Source organism: Sciurus carolinensis, chromosome 11 (genome assembly GCF_902686445.1).
Source record: "Sciurus carolinensis chromosome 11, mSciCar1.2, whole genome shotgun sequence".
Classification (NCBI taxonomy): domain Eukaryota; kingdom Metazoa; phylum Chordata; class Mammalia; order Rodentia; family Sciuridae; genus Sciurus; species Sciurus carolinensis.
The window spans coordinates 118,469,286-118,483,329 of NC_062223.1; the positions used below are offsets into that span (position 1 = coordinate 118,469,286).

General features: G+C 37.8%; 1 protein-coding gene across 1 annotated transcript in view; it reads left to right on the forward strand.

Moving 5' to 3' along the window:
• The window catches only part of Cbl (Cbl proto-oncogene), a 91,977-nt gene that overhangs the window by 64,412 nt on the left and 13,521 nt on the right, over nt 1–14,044 (forward strand). Inside the window, 8 exon segments of the mRNA XM_047517578.1 lie at nt 1,637–1,793; nt 2,583–2,704; nt 3,708–3,845; nt 4,968–5,055; nt 5,377–5,508; nt 5,814–6,017; nt 12,182–12,313; nt 12,402–12,779. Of these exon segments, the coding sequence (XP_047373534.1) occupies nt 1,637–1,793; nt 2,583–2,704; nt 3,708–3,845; nt 4,968–5,055; nt 5,377–5,508; nt 5,814–6,017; nt 12,182–12,313; nt 12,402–12,779 (1,351 nt within the window).

The following is a 14,044-nucleotide window of genomic DNA, read 5'->3' on the forward strand; positions in this document are numbered from 1 at the left end:
CTTCCTACTTTTGGTCACTATTATTTGCCCTAATCATTTTTTTTTTAAGAAATAAAACTTTTATTTGAAGCCCATGCTTTATGATTGATTAGTCTTCTTTTTCTCTCCAGATCTGTTCAGCTATTAGTGAACATTTACATTTCAGATTATTTTCTGTTGTAAACAATGCTTCAGTGAGTGTTATCTTAGTTGTCTTCAACTAAGATACCAGTTTACATTCCTATAAGTACTTTGTAAGAGTTCTAGGACTGGAGGTATATAGCTCAGTGGTAGAATGCTTGCCTAGCATGTGTAAGGTCCTAAGTTTGATTCCTGGCACTAGTGAAAACAAAAATAGAAATCATTTATACATAAATACAGACTAGTTCATAATTTTAAAGACCTAATTGGGGGAGTTGAAGGTGTAGCTAAGTGGTAGGATACATGTATATATGAGCTGCTGGGTTCCATCCCCAATCTTCTACCTACTGCCCCATAAAAAGCCTAGTTGAAGAGGATGGGTAGAAATGTTACTTTATTCTTTGACTCAGTAACTGCATTGAAAAAGACATTAAGACAGCCTAGGGTCTCTTATTTTCAGACAGGTGAATATATAAACTTTGCAAAGGCAATGAAACTATTTAAAGATCCTGAGAAGAGAAATACATAATATTTCATTAGCCTTATCTGGGGTTTTATCACTCTTAGGTTAAATAATTTCTTCATCTCTATTAGAACTCTGTTCTTTCAGTAGCCTATTTCCCCTATGTATGTACCTTGATAGTGTAGATTCCTTAAAGAACCACAGAATGTTTTACATGATTTTAAAAAGTTTGTTTCGGCTGGGTGTAGTGGCGCACACCTGTAATCCCAGCGGCTCAGGAGACTGAGGTAGGAGGATCTTGAGTTCAAAGCCAGCCTCAGCAAAAGTGAGATGCTGAGCAACTCAGTGAGACCCTGTCTCTAAATAAAATACAAAGTAGGGCTGGGGATGTGGCTCAGTGGTCGAGGGCCCCTGAGTTCAATCCCTGGTACCCCTCACCCCATGCCAATAAAAAAAAAAAAAAAAGTTAGTTTAGCCAGGTACAGTGGCACTGGCCTATAATCCCAGCAACTCCATGAGACTGAGGCAGGAGGATTGTAGTTCAAGGCCAGCCTCAAGAATTTAGCAAGTTCCTTAGTAACAGTGGAGCCCCTGTCTCAAACTAAAATATAAAGAGGGCTGGGGATGTTACTCAGTGGTTAAGGGCCCCTTGAGTTCAATCTCTAGTACAAAAAAAAAAAAATAAAAAAAAAATTAGTTTCAGTACAAACTTTTTAAATAGTATAAATCTGGCCAGAGATTACATTTATTATATTAAAAGGATAATCTCATTTCTCTTCTTATATTTCTCTAATAGAACAGATGTGCCAATAAAGATGAGGAAAGGGGATTAATTTGTGCCATTCTGCAAAGAATAGTGGGAAAAAACTTCTTCATTACTAATTTACTCATTAGAAAGTTAAATATTTCTTACTCCTTTTCTACTCTCAATCCAAAATATAACTCAAAGAATTGATACTGAGAGCTTAATGGGCTTGCCTTCTTTTCCTTGTTTGTAGTGGTGTCTGGAATTATCTGTTATCTCACTTTGTGTTCACCCCACCCCCACCCCAGGACAATAGTCCCTTGGAAGAGCTTTCGACAGGCCCTACATGAAGTTCATCCCATCAGTTCTGGGCTGGAGGCCATGGCTCTGAAATCCACTATTGATCTGACCTGCAATGATTATATTTCAGTTTTTGAATTTGACATCTTTACCCGACTCTTTCAGGTAAGATGCTAAAACATACACTAATCTTGCTACTGCCTCTTTTCTGAAGATAAACTTTTAAAAATAAACAATAAAATTTGGGGCTTGTCTATTACAGTGTTTTAATTCATTTAGGAACTATAAGCAAATAAATTAAAACCACCCTGTATTACACACACACACACACACACACACACACACACTAATTAATATATAGCCTACTTTTTTCCCTCATATCTATCTATCTTATTGAATATTCTTCTTTTGTATCACTTTAATGGTTATAGAAGTAGCAGAACATGGAGATAATATATATATTTTTAGTTCTCTGTTATTGGACATTTGTGTTAAATTTCCAACTTTTCTCCTACTGTTTTCAAATTCTTTACTGTTATTGTCAGAGCTTCACAAAGAACTCATTTCTTTCTCCTAAAATATTTTCTCTCCAGTGTGTGTATGTCAACTTGCATAAGCATTTATCTGGAACTTACTAATTGAACATGAAGGCCCTATTTTCCTGATTTTTGTTTATTTCTTGGTTAACCTTACTACTGGTAGTTAGAGCTGCTTTACAATTTCTTGAATTTCATTTTGTATAGTTAAGTTTTTCACTATAAGCATATATTCTTTTCTTCTTAGCTTTTCAAGGTTTTAATGTCCTAAACATTTGTCTTCTTCCAAAGTGACAGAATAATTGAGACTTTGTGATGATGAATTAAGAATTTATAGTTGAGAATTGAAGTTGTTGTTCTATATTCTGAGGATAGTTGTATGTCTGAATAGCCTGTGATTGATCTCTTGTTTCTTTAGCCCTGGTCCTCTTTGCTCAGGAATTGGAACAGCCTTGCTGTAACTCATCCTGGTTACATGGCTTTCCTGACGTATGATGAAGTGAAAGCTCGGCTCCAGAAATTCATTCACAAACCTGGCAGGTCAGTGTCATGAAGCAAAGAGGTTTATTCTCTTCAATTTTTTTCTCTTATGACTTCTAGAATAGAAGAAACATCTTGTTTTAGTTTACCAGTGGCCAAGATTCTGCAGTACGATTCACGTCTGTTTATCAGAGGAATTGACTTGCTTAAATCCTGTTATTTGATCAGTGCTTTCAAGCCATTTTAGAATGGAGTATAGGACCAGGCACCATGGTACATGCCTGTAAACTCAGCAATTTAGTGAGATCCTGTCTCAGACTAAATCATGAAAAGGACTGAAGATGTAGCACAATGGTAAAGTGCCCCAATTCCATCCCCAGTACAAAAAGAATGGGGTTTAGGTGGTCTTTTTTCTGGCCTGGAGTCATTGCTGTTTGTTTTTTGTAAATGTTTTTTTGGAGCTAAGGATTGAACTCAAGGCCTCAGGTATGCACATACCCTCCCATTAAGCTATACCTCTAGCCCCCTGAAGACACACACACACACTCTCTCTCTCTCTCTCTCAGCAACACTGGGTTTTGGGATGGAGTGGGGGAGGTTTGACTCTTTACCACTGAGCTATATCCCCAACCCTTTTTAAAATATTTTTGAGACAGGGTCTCAATTAGTGACCCAGGCTGACCTTGAACTTGTGATCCTCCTCTCAGTCTCCAAAGTAGCTGGGATTATAGGGATGTGCCACTGTACCTGGCTTAGAGAGTTGTTGTCTCCTCCCCCCGCCCCCCAGTACTGGGTATTGAACCTAGGGGATGCTCTACCACTGAGCTACATTCCCAGCCCTTATTTTATTTTTTATTTTGAGACAATGTCTCACCAAGTTGTGAAGTCTGACATCATACCTGCAGTCCTGTCTCAGCCTCCTGAGTAGCTGGGATTATAGGTATGCACCATCACGCCCTACTGCAAAGTTATTCTTGATGTCCTTTTGATTTATGTCTCTTATCTTGCATTCCACCTTAATACCAGATTATATATTAAAACTTCTATTAATTTCTCTTCTCAGTTACATCTTCCGGCTGAGCTGTACTCGTCTGGGTCAGTGGGCTATTGGTTATGTTACTGCTGATGGGAATATTCTCCAAACAATTCCTCACAATAAACCTCTCTTCCAAGCACTGATTGATGGATTCAGGGAAGGCTTGTGAGTACTCACTACTTACTATCTCCTGGAGTCTAGGAACTTAGGGACTGTAATTTTATTATAAATGACTTATTCCATGTTTTTTCCTAAGATTTAGATTCAGGAAACATTAACAAGTTATATTGATTTGTCTTTCAAATTCTGTAGACCTTTTTTATTTATTTATTTTTTTAAGTATTTTTAGTTGTAGATGGACCCAATACTTTATTTTTATGTGGTGCTGAGGATTGAACCCAGTGCTTCACACGTGCTAGGCAAGCACTCCACCACTGAGCTACGACCCCAGTCCGACTTTTGTTTTTATTTGATAGGAATTCCATAAAGTGAAATTCTTTCTCTATTGCTTCAGTTATTACCATAAGTAAATTTATCTTTCTCCTTTTCCAGATATTAACTTCCTTTGAAATCTGCATTAGATTTGAAAATACACAATTAGCAGGAAATTTTACCATTTACTTGACTAGCCAAAATTAAAGCGACTAGATATTTCTAATGAGAGTAGGCAAGATTCAGTGGCCTACATCTGTCTTCATCTTAATTTCATTTTGACTCAGCAGCTTTTCTTCAGGCTTTTGACTTTTGGTAATGTATGTTAGTAAGTTCTTACTTATTCCAGAATAGCTATACCTTTGGGAATTCAAAGTACTTATCATTAAGTTCTAAAAATACTAATTCTTGACCATGTATCAGAAAACTACTTTGTGTGTTTATAGTGATTACAAAATTCCATTTTCCTTTATGCATCACCTTCTACAGTTGCATTGAGCAGCCCTAAATGTCAGTGCAGTTTGATTCTAGAAGCTCCCTGATTGATGATCTCAAATGCCTTAATTTGCTGCTTCTTTCATTCCTTTTAAATACATGTCTCAATTTTTTCAACCTGTACACAAAGATGTTTCAGGTCTTTAAAAAATGCAATTTAAAAATGTATATCTTGTGGCTACCCATTGATTAAAACAGGGGTAGGAAAACTGTGACCTGTGGACCAACTGTTTTGGTACAGTCTGCAAACCAAGGTAGTTATTTCTTTTTTAAAAATATGCTAGATATCATTTGTGTATATTAACAAGCACTGATAAAATGACTTCAGTAAAACCACAAGGCTGGTTATTCTTTTTGCAGCTATTTGTTTCCTGATGGACGAAATCAGAATCCTGACCTGACAGGCTTATGTGAACCAACTCCCCAAGATCATATCAAAGTGACCCAGGTGAGTTGTGTTTTGCATTATGACCATATCACTGGAGCCAAGCTTTTGGATACACTTTCCAGGCAATATGAGTTATTAGAACATTTTAATTTTAAAATATTCACTGGATTAGTGAATTTATGTGATTTCTTGTTCTAATCATACAGCCTAAAATGGGACCCAAGATTAGATGTTTCGGGTTTAGTAAGAGAACACTGACAATAGTTGTGACATTTTTATTTGAACAAAATTTGTATAAAAAGTAACAGTCTTTAATTTTTTGTTTAGCATTTATAGTTACTGTCATTCCATCAACAAATAATTTAATTTTTTTAATCAAAGGAACAATATGAATTATACTGTGAGATGGGCTCTACATTCCAACTGTGTAAAATATGTGCTGAAAATGATAAAGATGTAAAGATTGAGCCCTGTGGACACCTCATGTGCACGTCCTGTCTTACATCCTGGCAGGTATAGATCCAAACCATGTATTATATCCTTTATAGATATAAGGGTAGGCTTGGTATGTGGGCTGGGTTTAAATTTTAAATCTATCATTTTTCCTTCGTTCTTTCCTCCCTCCCTTCCTCCCACCCCCCTTCCTTCCTGTGCTGAGAATTAAACTCAGGACTTTGCAAATACTAAGCATGCACTCTACGCTAGCTATACCCTCAGCCATTTGATTTCATTTTTTTGTCTAGGAAATAAATTTACTAGTAGACAAATATATTAAATACTTTAGATGCATTCATTACTATTTTTTGCTTTCTCTTCAGGAATCAGAAGGTCAGGGCTGTCCATTCTGCCGATGTGAAATCAAAGGTACTGAACCCATTGTGGTAGATCCATTTGATCCTAGAGGAAGTGGCAGCCTGTTGAGGCAAGGAGCAGAAGGAGCTCCCTCCCCAAATTATGATGATGATGATGATGAACGAGCTGATGATTCTCTCTTCATGATGAAGGAATTGGCAGGTGCCAAGGTAGGACTATAGTTTCAAAAATTGGCAAATAGCATTATGAACTATTTCTATAACCAAGGAACACTTTATGACATCCAGACTACAAAGGGTACTTATAGCTGATATTTATTGAGCTTTTGCTCTAGGATACTGTATTAAGCACTTTACTTATTTTAATTTATAATCTTTACAACAACCCTCCGAGACTGTTATTATCCTTATTTAACAATGAACCAGTTGAGTCATAGAGAGATTAAGGAATTTGCAAAGGATCATACAGCTAGTTATTTGACCTAGGATTTGCAGCCAGCCAGTCTGGCTTTAAGGCCCACATTCTTAATACGTGTATCCTAGTAACTGGGTTTTAACTTATGTATCTTGATGGAGAAAATGAGAGGGAAATAAAGAACTAGACCCTATTTTATATGCTACTGTGACTAGTACATGTTTTTATTTTTTGTTTTTTTCCTCTATAAAGGAGTTTTGTCATTTGAAGTTAGGTATTAGGTTGGGGAAGAAAAAAAAGAGACAGTTAGCCAGATGGGTGGTAGGAAGTGCTGTACCTTGTAGAAGCTAAACAACCTGGAAAGGCTGTAGTAAAGACAGGAAAAAATGAAGGTAAAGAATGATGTGATCAAATCCTTTTAACCTCAGAGAGTAGGGTACAACAAGGATTTACTCATTAAATCTTACTAACGCAGACTTTGAAGATTTTAGTAAATAAATCTTTAGTAAATAAAATGATATGCTTTAGAGTCTATAATTTAGAATGCTATGTACTCAAGGGATGCATTTCCTTGATATAAAAAGAAACTTTCTTTTATATCAACACCTGACTGCCTGGCATAAACATATTGAAAGAATAAATTTTATCTCCCTTTATTTCAGTCTCTCACCATCCTCTATTCTCCCTGCTACAAGGTCATTGATCTACAACACAGATCTGGCCACTTCATTCCTTGACCTCACATTCTTCAGTGACTTCTCATTTCTTAGTGAGTGAAGTGTGTTCTCCTTTCTAAGCACCTGACCTTGATAATTTTTTTCCACTTTATGCTTTCTGGTCCAGGAAGGTGAACCCACTTAGACTTTCTCCCTGCTTTGTCTTGGCAATTTCTGTGCAATTTAGCTCAGTCTTCTCTCTTTTCAGACCACACCCTCCCTTTCCTCTTCTAGTTCACACCTGTTTACACATAGGTAATCTAGGCCTGGCCATAGAATTTATCACTGTGTAATATTTTCTTTAAAAGTATTTTCTGCTAGTCATAGTGGCACACACCTGTAATCTCAGCAACTCCGGAGGCTGAGATAGGAGGATCGAGAGTTCAAAGCCAGCAACGTCAAGGCACTAAGCCACTCAGTGTGACCCTGTCTCTAAATAAAATACAGAAAAATAGGGCTGAGGATGTTGCTCAATGGTTGAGTGCCCCGAGTTCAGTCACCAGTACCTCCCACCCCCAAAATGTGTTTTCCATTGTAAATTCTCAGAAGTGAAGAGCCAGGGCTTTTTCTTTGTTTTTTATTTTTTTGTGGTCCTGGGAATTGAACCTCTGCCATGGAGTCATGCCTCCGACCCTTTATTTTATTTATTTATTTATTTATTTATTTATTTATTTATTTATTTATTTTTGTGGTACTGGGGATCGAACTCAGGGCCTTGTGCTTGTGAGGCAAGCACTCTACTAGCTGAGCTATCTCCCCAGCCCCCTTTTTATTTTTTATTATGAGACTTGGTCTCACTAAAGTTGTCAAGGTAGCTTCCAACTTGGGATCCTCCAACTTCAGCCCCCCAGGTCACTGGGATTACAAATGTGTGCCACCATGCCTTGCATGGTATCTTATTTGTAATTAACTACTTGAGAGTTGAACACATGGTAATTACTTTGAAATCACATCAAGCAGAATTTGATAAATTTATCAATAGTAGATCAATAATGAGTAATAGGAAATCTGGTCTTTTGAGTGATACATTCTTGATATTTTGAAGGTGACAGTAGTCTTGGCCCATCATAAGACACTGTCAGCATTTAAAGAGATTCATTTGACCTCTCATGCAGTTTTATATTTTTTCATAGAATACTGTCTGTTTATTTATTAAAAGTTTACTGGCAGCTAGGGGAGATGGAGCATGCCTGTAATCCCCGTGGCTCAGGAGACTAAGGAAGGAGGATGGAGAGTTCAAATCTAGCCTCAGCATTTTAGCAAAACCCTGTCTCAAAATCAGAACTAATGTGGGCTGGAGATGTGGCTCAGTGGTTAAGTGCCCCAGGATTCAATCCCTAGTACCAAAAAATAAAGAGGTGTATTTGTATATGTGTTTATTTGAAATTAAAATGCCCTTTTTTCTTCATGGAATTATTATAGGCAGGTAATAACACTCATTGTGAGAAACAGACATTCCCACTTGTAATTGAGATAGGTACAGGTTAGTTCCATCTTTTTTTTTTTTTTTTGGTACCAGGGATTAAACTCGGGCACTTGACTACTGAGCCACATCCCAACCCTATTTTGTATTTTATTTAGAGACAGGGTGTCACTGAGTTGCTTAGCACCTTGCCATTGCTGAGGCTGACTTTGAACTCTCCATCCTCCTGCCTCAGCCTCCTGAGCTGCTGGGATTACAGGTGTGCGCTACTGCGCCTGGTAGTTCCATCTTTTTGATTGACAGTTTGATATCTGTTAAAATTTAATATTTGACTTGAGCTGATCGTGGTGGTACACACCTGTAATTCCAGTGACTCAGGAGGTTGAGGCAGAAAGATCCCAAGTTCAAGGCCAGCCTCAGCAATTTAGTGAGACACTGTCTCAAAAAAATAAAAGGGGCTGGGGATGTAGCTCAGTGGTTTGAATTAGCAAATCTAACTAAGAATTTATCCTAACAAATTACAAGGTATACAAGAATATAGATGTAGTTATCTTTATATTCATGTATCCATTAGTGTTCTCTGGCTGCAATAATAAACTACCACAAATTTTGCAACTTAAAACAACACAAATTTACTATTTTATAGTTCAACACATGTCTCATCTGGTAAAATCCAGGTTATGGACAGCCTGCATTCCTCTCAGAAGGGTCCAAGGGAGAATCTGTTTCTTAACTCTTATGTGCCTGAGTTTAGTATCTTGCAGTTGTGAGATTAAGAGCCTATGTTCCTTGGTGGTTTTCAGCTAATGGTCATTGCCATATTCTAGGGTCCAGCCACATTCTTTAGCTTTGGGACTCTTTTCTTCCTTTTTCAGTCCTTTCGAGGACTGCTTTTAATAATGATTTGTGGGCTTAGCTTGGATCCACCTGAAATGGGAGAGATTTCTCCCATATTGAGATTCAAATCCTTAATCAAATCAAGAAAGTTTCTTTTGTCAAGTTAAAGTTATATATTCACAGGTTCTGAGGATTAAGGGAATTATTGTTCTGCTGACCATATAATCCAATGCTCTGAAGAATGAGTTCCATTTACTTAAATGGAAAGCAGTTTAATATGCATTAATTTTAAAAAGCACCTATAGGCTGGTGATAGCACTTACCTAGCATGTGAAAAGCCTTGAGTTCCATCCCCAGCACTGCAAAATAAACCTTAAAAAAAAAAAAAAGAAGGGGGGCAACTATGTTTACCAGGTGTAATATGATCTCATTTCTCTAGAACAGTTTTTTAGTTATAAATTTTTTTTAATATACTGTTTTAGTCTGCTTTTTTGTTGCTGTGACCAAAAGACCTGACAAGAACAATTGGAGAAGGAAAAGTTTATTTGGGGGGCTCATGGTTTCAGAGACCTTAGTCCGTAGATGGCTTACTCCAATTCCTCAGGGCCCGAGGCAAGGCAGAACATCATGGTGTGGTGGAGGAAAGCGGCTCAAGACATTGCACCAGGAAGCAGAGAGAAAGCAAGCATGCTCCACTCTTCAGGAACAAAATACATACCCCAAAGGCATGTACCTAATAACCACCTCCTCCAGCCATACCCTACCTGCCTGTAGTTATACCACCCAGTTAATCCCTATCAGGGGATCAATGCATTGTTAGGTTAAGACCCACATAACCCAATCGTTTTACCTCTATGTTTTCTTACATTGTCTCACACATGAGCTTTTCCGGCACACCTAATATCTAAACTTTAATATATACATAGGGGAAAAAATTGGATGACTACATATCAAATTATTATTTCTTAGAATGGAAGTTCGAAGGACTATAATTTTATGGAATCAGTATTTGAATTTTTTTACAATTAGCTCATGTTACTTTTGCAATGTGTTATTGTCTAGATAAGTAACTTAATGTGAAGTGCTAAATGGAACCAGAAGGCTCAGACAAGGCTCTTAGGAGGAGAAACTTTATTTGGGAACAGAATATAGATGCAGGTGAAACACTGTTCAACACAGAGAGATAGTAAACTTTGTTCAAAATTATTAGGTGTATAATCTTTAAGTATATAACCTTTTTGTCGAAGAAAGAAAATGAACACTTTTCTCCTAGCTTTAGAAAAAACAGCTTCATGTGTGTATTGTCATTTGACTATTCCATAATTTAGTCTCTTCTTAAGGGACATATTGATTCTAGGCTCATACGTACTGATGTATTTTGCAAGTCTGTAGAGTAAATTTCTAAAACTGGAACTACTAGATAAAGAATGTATAGAGCAGGATGCACTGGTGCACACCTCTAATCCCAGCTGCTCCTGAGGCAGGAGAATCACAAGTTTGAGGCTAGCCTCGACAGCTTTGCAAGAATCTCTCTCAAAAATAAAAAAAGGAGCTCAGAACTACAACACTCATGGGTTTAATCTCCAGGATCGACCCACCTCCCAAACAAACCCAAGTACATATATTTTAAGTTGATGATGGAAAAGGGATGTAATCAGGGGAGGGGCACATAGGTATTTCACAAAATCAATGGTATTTATTTCTTAGATAAATGGTAGGTATGTAGGTATTTTTATTATTTTTTGTACCTTATGGTTTATTATATACTTTATGCATAAAATCTTTAAATGAAAATAATTAGCTTTTTGGATAGCTTTTAAAATTTGTCCCAATTTATTGTCCGAAAGTCACTCCTAAAGGTGTATGAAATATGAAAGTGCTTGTTTCTCGACATCCTGATATTTTCTTGAAATTGTGTGTGTGGAGGAGGTGGTACTGGGGTTTCGTTCCACTGAGTTACATCCCCAGCTTTTTTTTTATTTTGAGACATGGTCTTGCTGTGTTGGTGATGGTCTCACTAATTTGCTAAGACTGACTTCAAACTTAAGACCCTCCTGCCTCAACCTCCTGAGTCACTGTGATTACAGACAAGTGCCACTATGCCCAGCTTCTATCTTCTCATTTCTGAACCATATGCCTGTACAGCTTTCTCTTGATTGTTATCTGTTCACCTCAGATTTCTATCTCTCATTATCTCCTCTCTCCTTTCTACTCCATAGCCATAGACTGTAGTTTGTTAGAATAGGTTATTCTAACCGTTTTGCCTAATTCAGTATTTAATGTGTAAATAATTTTGCTCCCTACTGTGCCAATTAGTGTGCTATACAGTGATTACTTTTGCTTTGTTATACAACCTTCTGCTTTTCCTGGAATAATTCATTTTTATTTCCCTACTTTTCATTTTGTACCTGTCACTACCAAGGCATACCATGCTTTCAAGCATCCCCTCAATAGACTGGTCTGTGATGTAAATTCTAGTAGTGTTCTGTATGTAGTAGATAGTATAGTATAGTACAGTATACTGACACCTAGTAATATCTCTGTTCCCAGGGCCTCACACATGCTAGACAAATACTCTCCCACTGAGTGCTGTACCCTTAGCCCTATCCTTTTCTTTTTATATGGGTCCGAGTTTTTAATCCTGAAAAAGATTGTTTCTTTCTCCAGAGATTAAGTGGTAGAAAATTGTAAGTTTTTTAATATTGTAAGCTAGGAAGTTTTCTGTAGCACTGTCTTTCTAGATGCGGTTACTTGTAGTTTTGCCATCTACGTGGTATTTCTGTGATTGAGAGTGCCCTCTTATGGTGATACAAAAATAGTTCTGGACATGTTAGAATCTCAGGAAATTTCTGAGTTTTTAAGAGAGGTTTGTGTGATCCTAAGCCTACGTCTGGCCCATTGGTCATTTTATTTCATATTCACATAATATTTACCATCTTGGTTCCCTGAACAAGAGTAAACTGTTGAATTTCAATGGTCCTAGGTGGAACGGCCTCCTTCTCCATTCTCCATGGCCCCACAAGCTTCCCTTCCCCCAGTGCCACCACGACTTGACCTTCTGCAACAGCGAGTATCTGTTCCTTCAAGTACTTCTGGTCTGGGAACTACTTCTAAGGTAAAGCATTATCTATTTCTATAGGTTTCTGTTTTTTGGTTGTGCATTAGTGCACTTTGATTGATTTGCTTCCTCCTTGCTTCCACAGACTGTTTCTGGCTCCCTTCACAAGGACAAACCATTGCCAATACCTCCCACACTTAGAGATCTTCCCCCACCACCCCCTCCTGACAGGCCATATTCTGTTGGAGCAGAGGCCCGGCCTCAGAGACGCCCCCTTCCTTGTACACCAGGCGATTGTCCATCCAGAGACAAACTGCCTCCTGTTCCCTCTAGTCGCGTTGGAGACTCCTGGCTGCCCCGGCCAATCCCCAAAGTGCCAGTAGCTACTCCGAGTGCTAGTGACCCCTGGACAGGAAGAGAATTAACCAACCGGCACTCACTTCCATTTTCATTGCCTTCACAAATGGAGGCCAGAGCAGATGTGCCCAGGCTTGGAAGCACATTCAGTTTGGATACTTCCATGGTGAGTCCTAGTTTTAAAATTATTTATCTTATTAATGAATGTCAGGGAGCGACATTTTATAGATCTAAGTTTTTTGATAGGTTTTGTACAGAATAACAGTGGTAATATAACATATAATCCTTGTCTTCACAAATGTATATGTTCACCACTGAGCCACATCCCCAACCCTTTTATTTTTTATTTTAAGACAGGGTCTTGCTAGGTTGCTTACAGCCTCGCTAAGTTGTTGAGGCTGGCTTTGAACTTATAATCCTCCTGCCTAAGCCTCCTGAGCTGCTGGGATTGCAGGCATGTGCCACCACTCCCAGCTTTTTACATGAAAAAGAATAAGCAAAATTGATTACATGCCTAAGTCATGGGAGTGTGAGGATCTGGTCTGGGTATAGTTTTAAGACAGATCAGAAGCATGATAACAGAAATGCTTTAAGTATATTGTGGTATGATACATAGAGCAGAAAGTGTGTATCAATCACAGCAGGGGAAAGGGCTCAAAGGGAGCAATAACACCATATTATAGGACCTTAAGTACTCCCTTCCAAAATAATTTGAATTTATTTCATAGGAAATGAGAACATTTGAAGGTTTTAAATTAGTGCAATGCTGTGACCAAAATGATGGATTAAAGAGAATAATCTAATAGTAGTTTGCAAGATAGATTAGAAAATAGATTGAAAAAAGACAGGTTAATGATCCTTTGTCTCAACATGCAATAAGGGGTTCAGAGCTGAGGGATAGGAGAGGAGGAATATTTGTAATTTATTGATTCATTTGTGCACCCAGGAAAAAAATCTTGCTTTCACAGAGTTTGTTTTCTGTTGGGAGAAAGATAAAATAAACAAGTGAGTAAAATATATAGTATGTTTGCAATGATGAGTGCCATGGAAAAGAACAGTTCGAAGAAGACTATGGAGAGAGTTGAGTGGAGGTAGGTGGTACAGGAAGGGATGGGGCACAGAACTAAGCAGTAGGAAGATAATTCTCAGGGAAGACCATTCCAGGATGAAGGGAAAAGAAGTGAGTTTGAGAGGGGATGTTTATAAAAAAAAAAAGGGGGATATAGTATAGCTGGTGCCAAGCAAACAAGTGGAATTGTCCTTGTTTCTGAACAGAAGTGGGCAGCCAGAATAGGTGGAGCTTTTAGAGAGCATGAAATAGACTTAAAGCAGAAAACCAGCAGTATGTGGAAAAACCAAGAAGTCACATGCACATATACTCAAAAGGTTTTGGAACTGGTTACGAGGGTTATATTGAATTTGAGATGGACC